The sequence below is a fragment of the Drosophila obscura genome, unplaced genomic scaffold, assembly GCF_018151105.1.
Source record: "Drosophila obscura isolate BZ-5 IFL unplaced genomic scaffold, ASM1815110v1 contig_151, whole genome shotgun sequence".
NCBI classification, from domain to species: domain Eukaryota; kingdom Metazoa; phylum Arthropoda; class Insecta; order Diptera; family Drosophilidae; genus Drosophila; species Drosophila obscura.
The window spans coordinates 707283-723566 of NW_024542737.1; the positions used below are offsets into that span (position 1 = coordinate 707283).

The 16284-nt window shown below is 41.3% G+C and overlaps 2 protein-coding genes across 2 annotated transcripts; one reads left to right on the forward strand and one right to left on the reverse strand.

Annotated features, from left to right (window-relative positions):
* The first annotated feature begins 995 nt into the window (after positions 1–995).
* LOC111080693 (nuclear pore complex protein Nup98-Nup96-like) lies at positions 996–1749 on the forward strand. The gene is made up of 2 exons (XM_022376458.2): positions 996–1417; positions 1487–1749. The coding sequence occupies exons 1-2, from the start codon at positions 1234–1236 to the stop codon at positions 1747–1749; spliced, it is 447 nt and encodes a 148-aa protein (XP_022232150.2). The 5' UTR covers positions 996–1233.
* Positions 1750–13702: 11953 nt separating this feature from the next.
* LOC111080690 (cytochrome c oxidase assembly protein COX15 homolog) lies at positions 13703–15288 on the reverse strand. The gene is made up of 4 exons (XM_022376451.2): positions 15104–15288; positions 14939–15041; positions 14738–14870; positions 13703–14675 (listed from the first exon to the last, which is right to left on the reverse strand). The coding sequence occupies exons 1-4, from the start codon at positions 15194–15196 to the stop codon at positions 13823–13825; spliced, it is 1182 nt and encodes a 393-aa protein (XP_022232143.2). The 5' UTR covers positions 15197–15288; the 3' UTR covers positions 13703–13822.
* Between the last annotated feature and the right edge of the window lie 996 nt (positions 15289–16284).

The following is a 16284-nucleotide window of genomic DNA, read 5'->3' on the forward strand; positions in this document are numbered from 1 at the left end:
TACCAAATTGACCTGGCCGATTTTCACATCTGCTATGTGACTGGGGCTTTTAAGGTACTGGATCGCGTTCTTCAGATCGTTGGCGTTAAATTCCACTAGACTAAATGATTTGAAGAGGTAAAACATGGGACAAACGGGCTGGCGGTTTGTGTACTGGTCAGGTTTCTTCATCCGGCCAGGCTTTGCCGGTCGCAAAGGGCCCACAGCTTGTTGCTGGTCCTGGGAGGACGCATTGCTGGTCGCAGCAGTGGCACTGGCTCCAGCCTTGCTCGTATCCATCTTGTCCTGTGCAGTGTAGTGCGTAGTCCTGGAAGTCCTGGAAAGTCCTGTCAGTGGCTAGTCCTAGTAGCCGGTAGCCGGGTAGCGTCGGTTTTGCAGTTTTTGCAGCCCTAGCTATGCTATCGATACGAACACAATACTATCGATTGTTGTACGTCTAGGTCCAGTTTATGTCCTTACCAATCCTTAGCAGGAGCTATAGTTATAGAAAGACTTATATAGTTATAGCCATCGTGTTTTTCAGATCTCATGAGATACATCTCAATTACAATTTATATAAATATAATTTATAAATTTATATCGATACCTAGTGAGAGATCCGTTATGATATGTGTGTTTGTGTGAGTGTGGACGCGGCGCGCCAAAGCGCTTAAGCTAGCTTAAATGCTGAAACTAACTACGAACAGCAACTACGTAAAGTAACGTTAACTTAGTAACTATCTAGTAACAGTAGTAACCTAACCTGTAGTTAAGTGGAGCAACAGCCCGACATATGAGCATAGTTACGTGTGTGTGTGCGTCTGCGGACGCCCGCAAAATCGGCTTAAACTCTTTTACTTAAACTCGCTTAAACGCCTAAACTAACTAGGCACCGTGCAGTAACTACGTAACGTTAACTTAGTTAGTAACGATATAGTACCAGTAAATACCTTACCTGTAGCAACAGCCGGCATCCCATTTTGAACAGCAACGGTCGCCAAAGGCTCCAAGCGGCTTTGGGACGTCACCACCAAAAGTCCGACAGTCCCACAGAGACGGCGAGCAGTAGCAGCAGCAGCGGTTTCTCTTCCAGGGACAGCAGAGACCAACATCGGCAGGATACGGATAAGTCGCAAACCAGCGCCATTGCCAAGCGGGATACCTTCGCATCGCAGCAGCAGCAGCAGGCGGCCCTCTCGCAGGAGACTGTAGTGAATCGCTCCAGACTGGCCATTGAGGCTGCAGCGAGGCGCTATGGGGCGTCAGACTATGCGACGCGTGGGCTACTACACGATACCCTCGCTGGATGATCCCAAGTCCTACCTGGCCGAGGATGGATCCTGTGTGGTGCCCAATTTCACCATTGGACGCGAGGGCTATGGCACTGTGTTCTTTGCCATGGAAATGGACGTGGCTGGACTGAATCTGGATGAGATTGGTAAGTGAGGGAGGAGCCAGGCCAGACAAGCATCATCCGCCAAGAACTATTCTCGCTCTCTCTCTGCAGTTTACTTCCGTAACAAGGGGATCATCATTTATCCTGACGATGAGAAGAGGCCGCCTATCAACCAAGGCCTGAATCGTGAGGCACAAGTCACCCTCGAGCAGGTATGGCCCGTGGACAAGACCCAGACCCAGCCTGTGCCTGTTGTGAAGGATGCGCAGCGTCTGATCGAAATGAATTGGGAGGGACATCTGCGTTGCGCCTGCTATGCAAACGATACGCGCTTCGTAGCACTTCTCCAAGTACGGCCTGGACGAGGACGATAACAAGATGACGCTCCATTCGTTGCGGCCCAGCGTGTATCCGAGCATATGCGGCACAAGGTTCCGCGGGCGGTTCCTCGGCCAGTGACACATCCGCGCGGTATTTTCGGTATTTCGATTTGAACTGATTTGGTAGCAATATACTACCAAATTGCTAAAATATACCATTATATACCAATATACCATAAGTCATGAACGAATTTAACCCACTTAAGCCCCCTCTACTTAAACGCTTGACCTACTTTAGTTAAACCGCGGAAGACTTTACTGTTTTGTAATTCTCCTTGCAGATCCATCCATCTTTTTTAATTACAAACAAATATGACTTTTATCCTAACTCTTCCAGTTTCATAATTTCGTGGAAATATTTAAATGCTCCTTGGTCGAAAATGGGTTAATCATTCTCTGTCCAAGACCGGAAATCAGATATCTCGATATTTTATGACCCTCAGCACATAACATAACATATAATTTTATCCGATTAATGGACTCTTTTTTATTGACTTGCTTAAATCCAAAATGTCGAAAAAATAAAATGAGCAGAAAACAATAGTGTGTTCTGAGTTTTAAACACTTGTTGCTTCTCAACCGGTAGGGTAGTATGTCATTTGTATACCCTATCATTAAATATATATTAAAATTATATTTTCAAGTGCTTTGAACCCAAATTAATAATAACTTTTCACAGATTGGCCTATTTCATGCATTTCAGACACTGACTAGTTTCTGCATTCATTGGAGCCTGAGATGACAGATCTTTCATCAATTCCATAATATAATTTTTCGCAAGGGTATATTTTCTGGTGCAAACGTTATAAAACGCGAACAGCTGTTTAGGTAGATAGCGATAGTATTGACTGCATCTTGCAGTCGCGTTTTGCAGCCCTTGGTATCGGTTTGAAATCGACTTGGCGGCCAGACTAGAATTTGATTTGAAACGATTTTTTTTTAACAAAAAAAGATTAGAAAGGAAGTATTATGTTTATTTTGTTGTATCATATTTCCAGCAATTTTACTATCCAACAGAACCGTATATTGATATTTATTCTTATTTGAGAGAAATCGAAATGACTAGGAGTATAATTTCTGAAAATTTCGATGGATAAACTATTCTTATCTCCTTTCTCCGGGGATCTATTCTGTCAGTTACCGTTATATTTCCCAGTATTCCTTCAGACCTTAAAGTGTTCAAAATGTCTGCAAAAAAAACAAAAAATATCCAATGTAAGCCAATATCTTTAAAAATATAATTATCCAATAATGATTTAAGCTTTCCGCCATCTCGATCTGTTGACTGTTCCATTGAATAACTGACTAGATGCAGCATAGCGCTCTCAAAGATCGCTTTTCAACTTCAGCTATGCCGACATCTTGCCAATTTACCAACAGATGCGATACGATCCGAGACGCGCGACGATTCACAGAAACATTCCCACAGGGCACAAATGATTCGGCTCGGCCAACAATATATGTGTATGTGATTTGGCTCGGACACCCGGCTACAAGACAGCTTTTATCAATGAAACGCTTGTTATTTTGAAAATCACTTAGCAGCAGGTCTTCGGTGTGTGCTCTCTGTGGGCCCGAAGACGAGGGCGAAGGCGAACCACAATTGTAATCCGTCGACGCTGAAGACTAATTGGCAACTGATTTCGAAGCCTAGCGACTGGCTCAGCACCACACCTCGGTCCGGACGGCAGCGCAGCCCCAAAGTCGCCCGCAATTGAAGAAGTTTCAATTAGTTGGCATTTGACACTCGCTCACAAAAATACACACACCAACACACGCACACACTGGCCGCCACCGAACAAAATGCTGTCTAAAACGAGGACCGAGACCCGTTGCCAGCGCGCGCACACTCCGGCAAAGTGGGGGTGCAGGCACTTGTGTTGGTGCACACGCACATCTTACCTGTACATGCGCCAACGACAGGTAGCCGCAGCCGCTGCCGCAGCCGAGACGTCGCTCCTCTGCAACGCCGCTTAAGCGTTTTTAGCGCACAGCCGCCTGCCCGGAATATTAATGAACTCCCTTTTTGAGAAAAATATGAAATGAAATAAAATTTAGTGGCCAACAAAAGCCGTGTCCACATCCACGTCCGACTTGGATTGAATCGAATAGAGTCCCCCAGTACCCCCAGTCACTGCCGTTTTGGAATTTCGTCGCTTGATGCCGCCATCGCGGCTCGAAACAGGCCCAAAATGCATTTTGGTATGGCTGCTCGTTGGCCGTGTTCCGTGCGCGCATGCGCCGCTGCTGGATGTTACCATCGATTGCTGCTACTTCCGCTCGCCAGGAGGAGAGACAGCCAGCCACCTGCGGGAATAGATCTCCAGACGACGATTACTCCGAACTGGCCGACAGTCGTTTGTTCTGTTCTGTTCAGGCTCTCAAGTTTTCTGTGAGCCATCTATAGGCTTTACATTACAGATATTTATTTATGCCCGTTTATACAAAACAGTCACGTGTCGGTCTTCTATATATGTACATATACTGACAAATACATTTCTGGACTTACACTTATGTACTCGTACAATATGCTTCGGCTGCTTTATACTTACAGACGTATATAATAATCGTATATATATAGGTATAGAGAAAAAGCAGGGAATGTTACTCGCTGACAATACCAATCACTGGACTGTTTTAAGTCTGATATGTCTCTGGTGTTGTCTCTTCTTTACTGAGATCATACCAATGTACACACATACCTCTTTTCCTTCCTGAGTGATTCAGTGTCTGGAAGACTTTGGAAAGTCATCATTTGAATATTATTATTCATATGCACACGACTCACGTTTTGATAGCTATAAAGTCGGCAGCGCATGCACGTATAAAGACAGCCCATTGACAACGACGATATGGCCAAAGCAAAACCCATTGAAATGCCAAAACAACCGAATAATGCAGATAGATGTATGGCCCCCGCATTCCAACTGGCAGTACCATTATATGCGAGTATGCATATCAGAGGAGGCCGCCACAAGCTTTTCCAGTAATTCTTTAATGCTCGCTTTTCACAATTTCTCCCATTTCCGTATTTGTCATGTCCGTATATAATACTGAGATTAATATGCACAGTCCAAGCGCTCACGGATGGATGACCAATTGTTTCGTAATATAACGAAAAGGAACGTGTGAATCGCTTCTGGGGACGCGACTCTACTGTTATACCCGTACTCAGTCAGTATATAAATGTCTGGCTTATGAGAAAAAAATAAATATGGAGAAAATCGTTAAATTCAAATCTGAGATATCAGGCCAACAGAAATCCGCAGAAGGGCGCTGGTTTTTTTTAATTTCTCGTTTTTTCTTGTTTCTCTTGAATTTTGTTGCTTTCTTTTTTTGATCTACTTTTCCTCATTTTCTGCCTCCACTTTCCACCTCTCCAATGGCAGAAAACGGTTAAATTCAAATCTGAGATACCAGGCGAACAGAAATCAGCAGAAGGTCGCTGCTTTTCTTAATTTCTGTTTTTTTCTTGTTTCTCTTTGTATTTCGATGCTCTCTCTTTTCGATCTACGTTTTCTCATTTTCTGCCTCCACTTTCCACCTCTCCAATGGCAGAAAACGGCTAAATTCAAATCTGAGATACCAGGCGAACAGAAATCAGCAGAAGGTCGCTGCTTTTTTTAATTTCTCTTTTTTTCTTGTTTCTCTTTGTATTTCGATGCTCTCTTTTTTCGATCTACTTTTCCTCATTTTCTGCCTCCACTTTCCACCTCTCCAATGGCAGAAAACGGTTAAATTCAAATCTGAGATACCAGGCGAACAGAAATCAGCAGAAGGTCGCTGCTTTTTTTAATTTCTGTTTTTTTCTTGTTTCTCTTTGTATTTCGATGCTCTTTTTTCGATCTACTTTTTCTCATTTTCTGCCTCCACTTTCCACCTCTCCAATGGCAGAAAACGGTTAAATTCAAATCTGAGATACCAGGCGAACAGAAATCAGCAGAAGGTCGCTGCTTTTTTTAATTTCTTTTTTTTCTTGTTTCTCTTTGTATTTCGTTGCTCTCTTTTTCGATCTACTTTTTCTCATTTTCTGCCTCCACTTTCCACCTCTCCAATGGCAGAAAACGGTTAAATTCAAATCTGAGATACCAGGCGAACAGAAATCAGCAGAAGGTCGCTGCTTTTTTTAATTTCTCTTTTTTTCTTGTTTCTCTTTGTATTTCGTTGCTCTCTCTTTTCGATCTACGTTTTCTCATTTTCTGCCTCCACTTTCCACCTCTCCAATGGCAGAAAACGGTTAAATTCAAATCTGAGATACCAGGCGAACAGAAATCAGCAGAAGGTCGCTGCTTTTTTTAATTTCTCTTTTTTTCTTGTTTCTCTTTGTATTTCGTTGCTCTCTTTTTTCGATCTACTTTTCCTCATTTTCTGCCTCCACTTTCCACCTCTCCAATGGCAGAAAACGGTTAAATTCAAATCTGAGATACCAGGCGAACAGAAATCAGCAGAAGGTCGCTGCTTTTTTCAATTTCTCTTTTTTTCTTGTTTCTCTTTGTATTTCGTTGCTCTTTCTTTTCGATCTACGTTTTCTCATTTTCTGCCTCCAATTTCCACCTCTCCAATGGCAGAAAACGGTTAAATTCAAATCTGAGATACCAGGCGAACGAAGCAGAGGTCGCTCAATCCCCCCCCCCCCCCCCACCCCCCCCCCCCCCCCCCCCCCCCGCACAAACCCAACCGGGCGCTCTCGCTTTTCTTTCCTTCTTCCCCCCCCCCCCCCCCCCCCCACGGCGACGCGCGTCGCTGCTTTTTCTTTGTTCGTCCTCTCTCTCCTCTGCCCCACTTTCCACCTCTCCAAAAATACCAGGCGAACAGAAATCAGCAGAGGTCGCTCTTTTTTAATTTCTGTTTTTTTCTTGTTTCTCTTTGTATTTCGTTGCTCTCTCTTTTCGATCTACTTTTCTCATTTTCTGCCTCCACTTTCCACCTCTCCAATGGCAGAAAACGGTTAAATTCAAATCTGAGATACCAGGCGAACAGAAATCAGCAGAAGGTCGCTGCTTTTTTTAATTTCTGTTTTTTTCTTGTTTCTCTTTGTATTTCGTTGCTCTCTTTTTCGATCTACTTTTCTCATTTTCTGCCTCCACTTTCCACCCTCCAATGGCAGAAACGGTTAAATCAAATCTGAGAACCAGGCGACAGAAACCCGCGCTTTCCCCCCCCCGCCCCTTTTACGCCTATTCGTGCTCTCTTTTCGATCTACTTTTCTCATTTTCTGCCTCCACTTCCACCCTCCAATGGCAGAAAACGGTTAAACTCAAATCTGAGATACCAGGCAAACAGAAATCAGCAGAAGGTCGCTGCTTTTTTTAATTTCTTTTTTTTCTTGTCTCTGTATCTCCCTCTCATTTCTCATTTCTGCCTCCACTTTCCACCTCTCCAATGGCAGAAAACGGTTAAATTCAAATCTGAGATACCAGGCGAACAGAATCAGCAGAGGTCGCTGCTTTTTTAATTTTTTTTTTTCTTGTTTCTCTTTGTATTTCGTTGCTCTCTTTTTTCGATCTACTTTTTCTCATTTTCTGCCTCCACTTTCCACCTCTCCAATGGCAGAAAACGGTAAATTCAAATCTGAGATACCAGGCGAACAGAAATCAGCAGAAGGTCGCTGCTTTTTTTAATTTCTGTTTTTTTCTTGTTTCTCTTTGTATTTCGTTGCTCTCTCTTTTCGATCTACGTTTTCTCATTTTCTGCCTCCACTTTCCACCTCTCCAATGGCAGAAAACGGTTAAATTCAAATCTGAGATACCAGGCGAACAGAAATCAGCAGAAGGTCGCTGCTTTTTTTAATTTCTTTTTTTCTTGTTCTCTTTGTATTTCGCCTCTTTCACACTCCATCCCCCCCCCGGCCAGGCAGAAAATTAAATTCAAATTGAGATACCAGGCGAACAGAAATCAGCAGAAGGTCGCTGCTTTTTTAATCTTTTTTTCTTGTCTCTTTGTATTTCGTTCTCTTCTTTCGATCTACTTTTTCCATTTTCTGCCTCCACTTTCCACCCTCCAATGGCAGAAAACGGTTAAATTCAAATCTAAGATACCAGGCGAACAGAAATCAGCAGAAGGTCGCTGCTTTTTTTAATTTCTGTTTTTTCTTGTTTCTCTTTGGATTTTGTTGCTCTCTTTTTTCGATCTACTTTTCCTCATTTTCTGCCTCCACTTTCCACCTCTCCAATGGCAGAAAACGGTTAAATTCAAATCTGAGATACCAGGCGAACAGAAATCAGCAGAAGGTCGCTGCTTTTTTTAATTTCTTTTTTCTTGTTTCTCTTTGTATTTCGTTCCTCTCTTTTCGATCTACGTTTTCCATTTTCCCCCCTCCGCCTTTTTCTCATTCTGCCTCCACTTTCCACCCTCCAATGGCAGAAAACGGTTAAATTCAAACTGAGATACCAGGCGAACAGAAATCAGCAGAAGGTCGCTGCTTTTTTTAATTTCTTTTTTTTCTTGTTTCTCTTTGTATTTCGTTGCTCTCTTTTTTCGATCTACTTTTTCTCATTTTCTGCCTCCACTTTCCACCCTCCAATGGCAGAAAACGGTTAAATTCAAATCTGAGATACCAGGCGAACAGAAATCAGCAGAAGGTCGCTGCTTTTTTTAATTTCTCTTTTTTTCTTGTTTCTTTTATTTCGTTGCTCTTCTTTTCCCTCCATTTCTGCCTCCACTTTCCACCCTCCAATGGCAGAAACGGTTAAATTCAAATCTGAGTACAGGCGAACAGAAATCAGCAGAAGGTCGCTGCTTTTTTTAATTTCTTTTTTTTCTTGTTTCCTTTGTATTTCGCCGCACTTTTCCCATTTTCTGCCTCCACTTTCCACCCTCCAATGGCAGAAAACGGTTAAATTCAAACTGAGATACCAGGCGAACAGAAATCAGCAGAAGGTCGCTGCTTTTTTTAATTTCCTTTTTTCTTGTTTCTCTCGCTTTTTCATCTACTTTTCTCATTTTCTGCCTCCACTTTCCACCCTCCAATGGCAGAAAACGGTTAAATTCAAATCTGAGATACCAGGCGCGAAATCAGCAGAAGGTCGCTGCTTTTTTTAATTTCTCTTTTTTTCTTGTTTCTCTTTTATTCGTTGCCTTTCTTTTCGATCTACTTTTCTCATTTTCTGCCTCCACTTTCCACCCTCCAATGGCGAAAACGGTTAAATTCAAATCTGAGATACCAGGCGAACAGAAATCAGCAGAAGGTCGCTGCTTTTTTTAATTTTTCTTTTTTTCTTGTTTCTCTTTCTATTTCGTTGCTCTCTTTTTTCCATCTACTTTTTTCCTCATTTTCTGCCCACTTTCCACCCTCCAATGGCAGAAAACGGTTAAATTCAAAATCGAAGATACCCAGAACAGAAATCAGCAGAAGGTCGCTGCTTTTTTTAATTTCTTTTTTTCTTGTTTCTTTTGTATTTCGTTCCTTTTTCGACTTTTTCCATTTTCTGCCCCCTTTCCACCCCCAATGGAGAAAACGGTTAAATTCAAATCTGAGATACCAGGCGAACGAAATCAGCAGAAGGTCGCTCTTTTTTTAATTTCTTTTTTTCTTGTTTCTCTTTGTATTTCGTTGCATCTATTTTCTCATTTTCTGCCTCCACTTTCCCCCCCAATGGCAGAAAACGGTTAAGAAACTGAGAAACCAGGCGAACAGAAATCAGCAGAAGGTCGCTGCTTTTTTTAATTTCTCTTTTTTTCTTGTTTCTCTTTTTTCGTTCCTTTTTCGTCTCCCTTTCCCCCCAATGGCAGAAAACGGTTAAATTCAAATCTGAGAACCAGGCGAACAGAAATCAGCAGAAGGCGGCAATTTAAAAACGCCCTTTTTTTGATTTCTGTTTTCGTCTGTTTTCTCATTTTCTGCCCCATTTCGTTTCTCTAAATTCAAATCGGAGAGGCAGGCGAACAGAAATCAGCAGAAGCCCCCGAAATCCAAGAAAACAACAGAGAAACAGGAAAAAAAAAAGCGACGCCTTTTGCTAAATCTCTTTTTTGATCTACGTTTCCATTTTCTGCCATTGGCAGAAAAGGGTTAAATGGAAAGTGGAGGCAGAAAACGAAATCGAAAGGCGAAAGAAACAAGGAAAAGAGAAATTAAAAAACGAGCGACCTTCTCTTATTTCTTCGCTTGTTTCTGTTTGTATTTCGTTGCCGCCCCACTTCACCGAAAGGAGAATAAGCAAACGAGACAACGAGAACAGGGCGCCTTTTTCGCTTTTATGGGCAACGAAATACAAAGAGAAACAAAAAAAGAGAAACAAGAAAAAAAAAAAAAGCAGCGACCTTTTGCTGTTCCTGGCTAGATTTGAATTTACGTTTTCTGCCAGGGGTGGAAAGGAGGCAGAAAATGAGAAAAGTAGATCGAAAGAGAGCCAATAGCCGGTGTGCAGAAAAGAGAAAAGGAAGATCGAAGAGAGAGCAACGAAATACAAAGAGAAACAAGAAAAAAGAGAAATAAAAAAAGCACGACCTTCTGCATTTCTGTTCGCCTGGTATCTCAGATTTGAATTTAACCGTTTTCTGCCATTGGAGAGGTGGAAAGTGGTGGCAGAAAATGAGAAAACGTAGATCGAAAAAAGAGAGCAACGAAATAAAAAGAGAATTAAAAAAAGCAGCGACCTTCTGCTGATTTCTGTTCGCCTGGTATCTCAGATTTGAATTTATCCGTTTTCTGCCATTGGAGAGGTGGAAAGTGGAGGCAGAAAATGGGAAAAAAGTAGATCGAAGAAAGAGAGCAACGAAATACAAAGAGAAACAAGAAAAAAAGAGAATTAAAAAAAGCAGCGACCTTCTGCTGATTTCTGTTCGCCTGGTATCTCAGATTTGAATTTATCCGTTTTCTGCCATTGGAGAGGTGGAAAGTGGAGGCAGAAAATGAGAAAAAGTAGATCGAAAAGAGAGAGCAACGAAATACAAAGAGAAACAAGAAAAAAAGAGAAATTAAAAAAAGCAGCGACCTTCTGCTGATTTCTGTTCGCCTGGTATCTCAGATTTGAATTTAACCGTTTTCTGCCATTGGAGCGGTGGAAAGTGGAGGCAGAAAATGGAAAAAAGTAGATCGAAAAGAGAGAGCAACGAAATACAAAGAGAAACAAGAAAAAAAGAGAAATTAAAAAAAACCAGCGACCTTCTGCTGATTTCTGTTCGCCTGGTATCTTAGATTTGAATTTAACCGTTTTCTGCCATTGGAGAGGTGGAAAGTGGAGGCAGAAAATGAGAAATCGTAGATCGAAAAAAGAGAGCAACGAAATACAAAGGGAAACAAGAAAAAAATCAGAAATTAAAAACAGCAGCGACCTTCTGCTGATTTCTGTTCGCCTGGTATCTCAGATTTGAATTTAACCGTTTTCTGCCATTGGAGAGGTGGAAAGTGGAGGCAGAAAATGAGAAAAAGTAGATCGAAAAGAGAGAGCAACGAAATACAAAGAGAAACAAGAAAAAAACAGAAATTAAAAAAAGCAGCGACCTTCTGCTGATTTCTGTTCGCCTGGTATCTCAGATTTGAATTTAACCGTTTTCTGCCATTGGAGAGGTGGAAAGTGGAGGCAGAAAATGAGAAAAAGTAGATCGAAAAGAGAGAGCAACGAAATACAAAGAGAAACAAGAAAAAAAAAGAGATATTAAAAAAAGCAGCGACCTTCTGCTGATTTCTGTTCGCCTGGTATCTCAGATTTGAATTTACCCGTTTTCTGCCATTGGAGAGGTGGAAAGTGGAGGCAGAAAAAAATGAGAAAAGAGAGAGCATCGAAAAAAAGAGAAACAAGAAAAAAAGAGAAATTAAAAAACACACCTTCTGCTATCTGTTCGCCTGGTAATTTGATTTACCGTTTTCTCCATTGGAGAGGTGGAAAGTGGAGGCAGAAAATGAGAAAAGAGATCGAAAAAAGAGAGCAACGAAATACAAAGAGAAACAAGGAAAAAAGAAATTAAAAAAAGCAGCGACCTTCTGCTGATTTCTGGCCTACATACCCGTACTCAGTCAGATTATGAATTTTTAAACCATTTTACATTTTTTTGCTACATTTGTTACTAAACCCTACAATGCACACACTAACATGAATGGAAAACATTTAGAAACACCGCTGGGCACTGCGCTTGCGATCGAAGGAAAATGATTTGCGTTGTCCTTGGAGCGGCGGAGAGTGGGGCGGGAAGTAACTGAAAATTAATTTCTTCATTCTGGCTATAATTATGATCCGATCTGATTCAGATTCGGCAATCTGGTAGATATGGCCATTCTCTACGATACTGCGTTTTTAGTTTATCGTATCTTTAAAAATGTGCCTGCCACAGATTTTCGTCCTTTGTGGGAGGGGAAGGGGGCTGGCGAAATTTTGAAATACACTTGTAGCAGTGTGATATCACATGAGTCTGGAAACAAAATTTGGTTCCTCTAGCTTTTATAGTCTCTAGATCCAGGCGTCAAACAAGACGGACAGACGGACAGCAGACATGGCTCTTTCGACTCGGCTATTGATGCTGATCAAGAATATATATACTTTATGGGGTCGGAAAATTTTCCTTCTCTGCGTTACACACATCCACTTTTACCACAAATCTAATATACCCCTTAACTCTTTTTGGAGTACGGGTATAAAAAAGCAGCGACCTTCTGCTGATTTCTGTTCGCCTGGTATCTCAGATTTGAATTTAACCGTTTTCTGCCATTGGAGAGGTGGAAAGTGGAGGCAGAAAATGAGAAAACGTAGATCGAAAAGAGAGAGCATCGAAATAGAAAGAGAAACAAGAGAAAAACAGAAATTAAAAAAAGCAGCGAAGACTTTGGAAAGTCATCATTTGAATATTATTATTCATATGCACACGACTCACGTTTTGATAGCTATAAAGTCGGCAGCGCATGCACGTATAAAGACAGCCCATTAACAACGACGATATGGCCAAAGCAAAACCCATTGAAATACCAAAACAACCGAATAATGCAGATAGATGTATGGCCCCCGCATTCCAACTGGCAGTACCATTATGCGAGTATGCATATCAGAGGAGGCCGCCACAAGCTTTTCCTGTAATTCTTTAATGCTCGCTTTTCATAATTTCTTCCATTTCCGTATTTTTCATGTCCGTATATAATACTGAGATTAATATGCACAGTCCAAGCGCTCACGGATGGATGACCAATTGTTTCGTAATATAACGAAAAGGAACGTGTGAATCGCTTCTGGGGACGCGACTCTACTTATACCCGTAGAATAAGTAGAATTAAAAAAAAAAATTTTACATTTCAAATTTTCTTACTACATCTGTTATCTACATCTACATATTCTATGAATATTCTACATCTAACATGTTGATTATAGATGTACCATTTAGATTCTACATCTCCTCCGTTATGAGCTTGCGAGCATAACGAGGCAGAGTGTGCGAGCGAGAAATAGAATGAGTAGCGGGTCTCTTGCTGAAGGCGGCGGGGGAAGTAACTGAAAATGAATTTCTTCATTCTGGCTATAATTATGATCCGATCTGATTCAGATTCGGCAATCTGGTAGATATGGTCATTCTCGATTCTCGATACTACGCTTTTACTTCTTTGGTATCCTTAAAATTGTCGCTGCCACTGATTTTCTTCCTTTGTTGTGTCGAAAGGAGGCGGGGCGAAATTTAAATACACTTGTGCAGTGTGACATCACATGAGTCTGGAAACTAAATTTGGTTGCTCTAGCTTTGAGATCTAGGCGCTCGTGAAGATGGACAGACAGACAGACATGGCTATATCGACTCGGCTATTGATGCTGATCCTGAATATATATATACTTTATGGGGTCGGAAACGTTTCCTTATCTGCGTTACACACATCCACTTTTACCACAAATACAGCACAGTATGTGAGAATACATGGCACAGACACATTTACGTAAACTGAAATCTCAAGCAAAGTCGCTTTCGGCAGCTAAAAATTACTCTGTGCGATCAATCATATATTTTGGAGTGTATTAACTGGCACATCTATATACTGTATGGTTAGTGCTTCAGCCCACCATTTAATAAAACTTTATTAGAGTGCAACTGACTGACAACAAATCGACTTACACATTTAACAAATGCTACCTTAGTTCATTTCATTCCAGTTTTATTTGGGCAAATACTTTAGGAACCGAATCTCGTGCGATAACCAAAGCGCAAAGCTAAGAAGGACCAGCGATCCAGACTGATGAGCCGTCGCTAAGGGTACTGGCACGTAGTTTAGGAGTGTCGTAACCCCTAGCGTAGCCTGGGTCCACGCCATGGCGAACACAGCGTTGATTGCCCAATTCGTTCGCTTGGGCAACTGCATTCGCCTCGTGACTAGCCATAAAGCTGTAGCTAAGGAAACTGTGGTAATGCCCAGGATGCGGTGGTTAAACTGAACCGTCGTTGGGTTTTCAGTGATGTTCCTTTGAATGGGCTTAAACTGCCACATATCGTCAGGGATCCAGCTGTCTCCCATTTTCGGGAATGAGTTGTAAACTAATCCGGCGTCAAGTCCGGCTACAAAAGCTCCAGAGATGGCAGTTAGAAACACCATTCCTTTTGTCATGTGTGACAGTCCTTTGATATTGAATGCTTTCTTTGCCTTCACCACGAATGGCTCCGAGGGGAATAGCTTCGTCATTGCTTGTGATAGGGAAAGAGCATACAAAACAAATGCTGCCGCTAGATGGGAGGCCAATCTGTATTGAGAGACGCGCGGCACATCATTCTGGTCTTCGAATCTGTTCTCCAATCCGGACTTAACCATGTACCATCCCATTAGCCCTTGGAGACCTATCAGAGTCCCCAGCAGTAGGACACTCTTTTTTGTTTTTGGACAGAAATACCCTTTCTTCCAGAAATACGCTGCTGGGACAAGGAAGAATCCACCAATGGCACGACCCCACATTCTGTGTATGTACTCCATGAGATATATAAATTTGAACTCGTCAACAGTCATGCGTGCATTTTTCCTAAAGAGAAATAATTGAAGCATTAACACTTTATGTAATAGGTGACTGCATTTAATACTTGCAGTTTATATTCCGGATATTGTTGATACTTGGTGAATTCTTGGACCCATTCTTCTTGAGTTCTTGGCATGCGTTCCCCAGTCAGCTTCCAAGTAACCATAGAAAGGCCAGACTCTGTTAATCTCGTTACCCCACCTGCATGGAAAGAAAGGAAGTGTTTTAATGCTTAGTACTTAGCCGGCAAATTAGTCAAGAGTCTTTACCAAGGCCAACCGCAACAAAAACCATTCCGCTGACACCCAGAAACCATCTTCCTACTGTTTTCTCGCTTTTTGAAATACTAGCATGTTTAATAGTTGGTATTTCCTACAAGATATTGGTTTTCAATGGAAGGAATAATCCATGTACGGAAAAACCATTTAACTCACCTTTATTGTGGTTTGCGCAATAGTTTGCTGTAGCCGGGGTCTGGGAACCATGAGCTTTATCATACTAGTTCTTTTCTGCAGCATACGTAGCATTTTGTTCCGTTTTCTTAATTTTTAAACAATATTATTTAAGCAATTCTAATTGTTTTTTTTTAATATTTACAAAGTCGCTTTATGTGAGGGATGGGATGAGGAACTTGGGAATAAAGAACCAAGTTCTTTTGTTCCAAGGGCTGCAAAACAAAATCTAGATATTTCTGATAGGAATTCCACTACTCTTCAAGCTAAAGATTGTTCGTGTACACGTTACTATCGTGATAGTATCGAGCTCAAATAATTATTAATTATTAATTTTTTTGTAGTTGATATTTACTGGTTACTAACCTGATCAAATAGAGCGGGGCTAAGTTATTTTTTTCTCGGTTTCTGAGGTTCCAGTCCCACTCGACAAAACAAATCAAGTGAAATATTTATTTTTCCATATATGTACATTTGAAAATGACCGCCAATCTCATTTAGCGCACAAAAATATCGATATTATTCGCTCCCAAATCGTGGTGGTTTTTCAAAATTCGCTCTCAATTCGTGGTGGGTTTTTAAAATTTGCTCTCTTTTCAGTGGTGAAGAGAGCGTTTTTGTGGTGACTTTCCCCTCATTTTCGTGGTGTGAGAAACATGTTCTTAACGGAAACGCATATGGAATGAAGATTCATTGTTGCGTCATTCCATACGCGTTCCCGTATGATACAATTGATTTGTATGGGAAAAATTTCAGCAACATGGGGAAATGAAGTAGCAGCATTGTTGTGCAACTTTGGCACGGAATGAGCAACAAGTCTGAATACCTTGGGAAAATAGATATTATGGATTTGAGATACTGTTTGTAATTTCATGCTCCAATTAATGCAGAAACTACTCAGTCTCTTATTAAAAGACATCAACGAAATTTTGTAGCTCATGGGTACCAATAATAGGTATCAGAACCGGGATAAATGTATATATAAAACACAAAACATATGCATAGATAGGTAAAAAATAACTCAATCTTACGAAAATGCAATATTAATGTTTCAAATCAGCCTGATACAACAAATTTAACATCAATTAAAGGAAATAAGGTATACCAAAGCCCATACTCATAGAAGAATCTTGGTTGACCAGCAACACTGACGTCACATTTAG

Excerpts from the sequence above, each read along its gene's own strand:
- LOC111080693 (XM_022376458.2), top strand. The coding sequence starts at position 1,234 with ATGGGGCGTCAGACTATGCGACGCGTGGGCTACTACACGATACCCTCG. Across the intron at positions 1,418-1,486 it reads ACTGAATCTGGATGAGATTG|TTTACTTCCGTAACAAGGGG; the intron begins GTAAGTGAGGGA and ends CTCTCTCTGCAG.
- LOC111080690 (XM_022376451.2), bottom strand. The coding sequence starts at position 15,196 with ATGCTACGTATGCTGCAGAAAAGAACTAGTATGATAAAGCTCATGGTT. Across the intron at positions 14,871-14,938 it reads TTTTGTTGCGGTTGGCCTTG|GTGGGGTAACGAGATTAACA; the intron begins GTAAAGACTCTT and ends CTTTCCATGCAG. Across the intron at positions 14,676-14,737 it reads CAATATCCGGAATATAAACT|GAAAAATGCACGCATGACTG; the intron begins GCAAGTATTAAA and ends ATTTCTCTTTAG.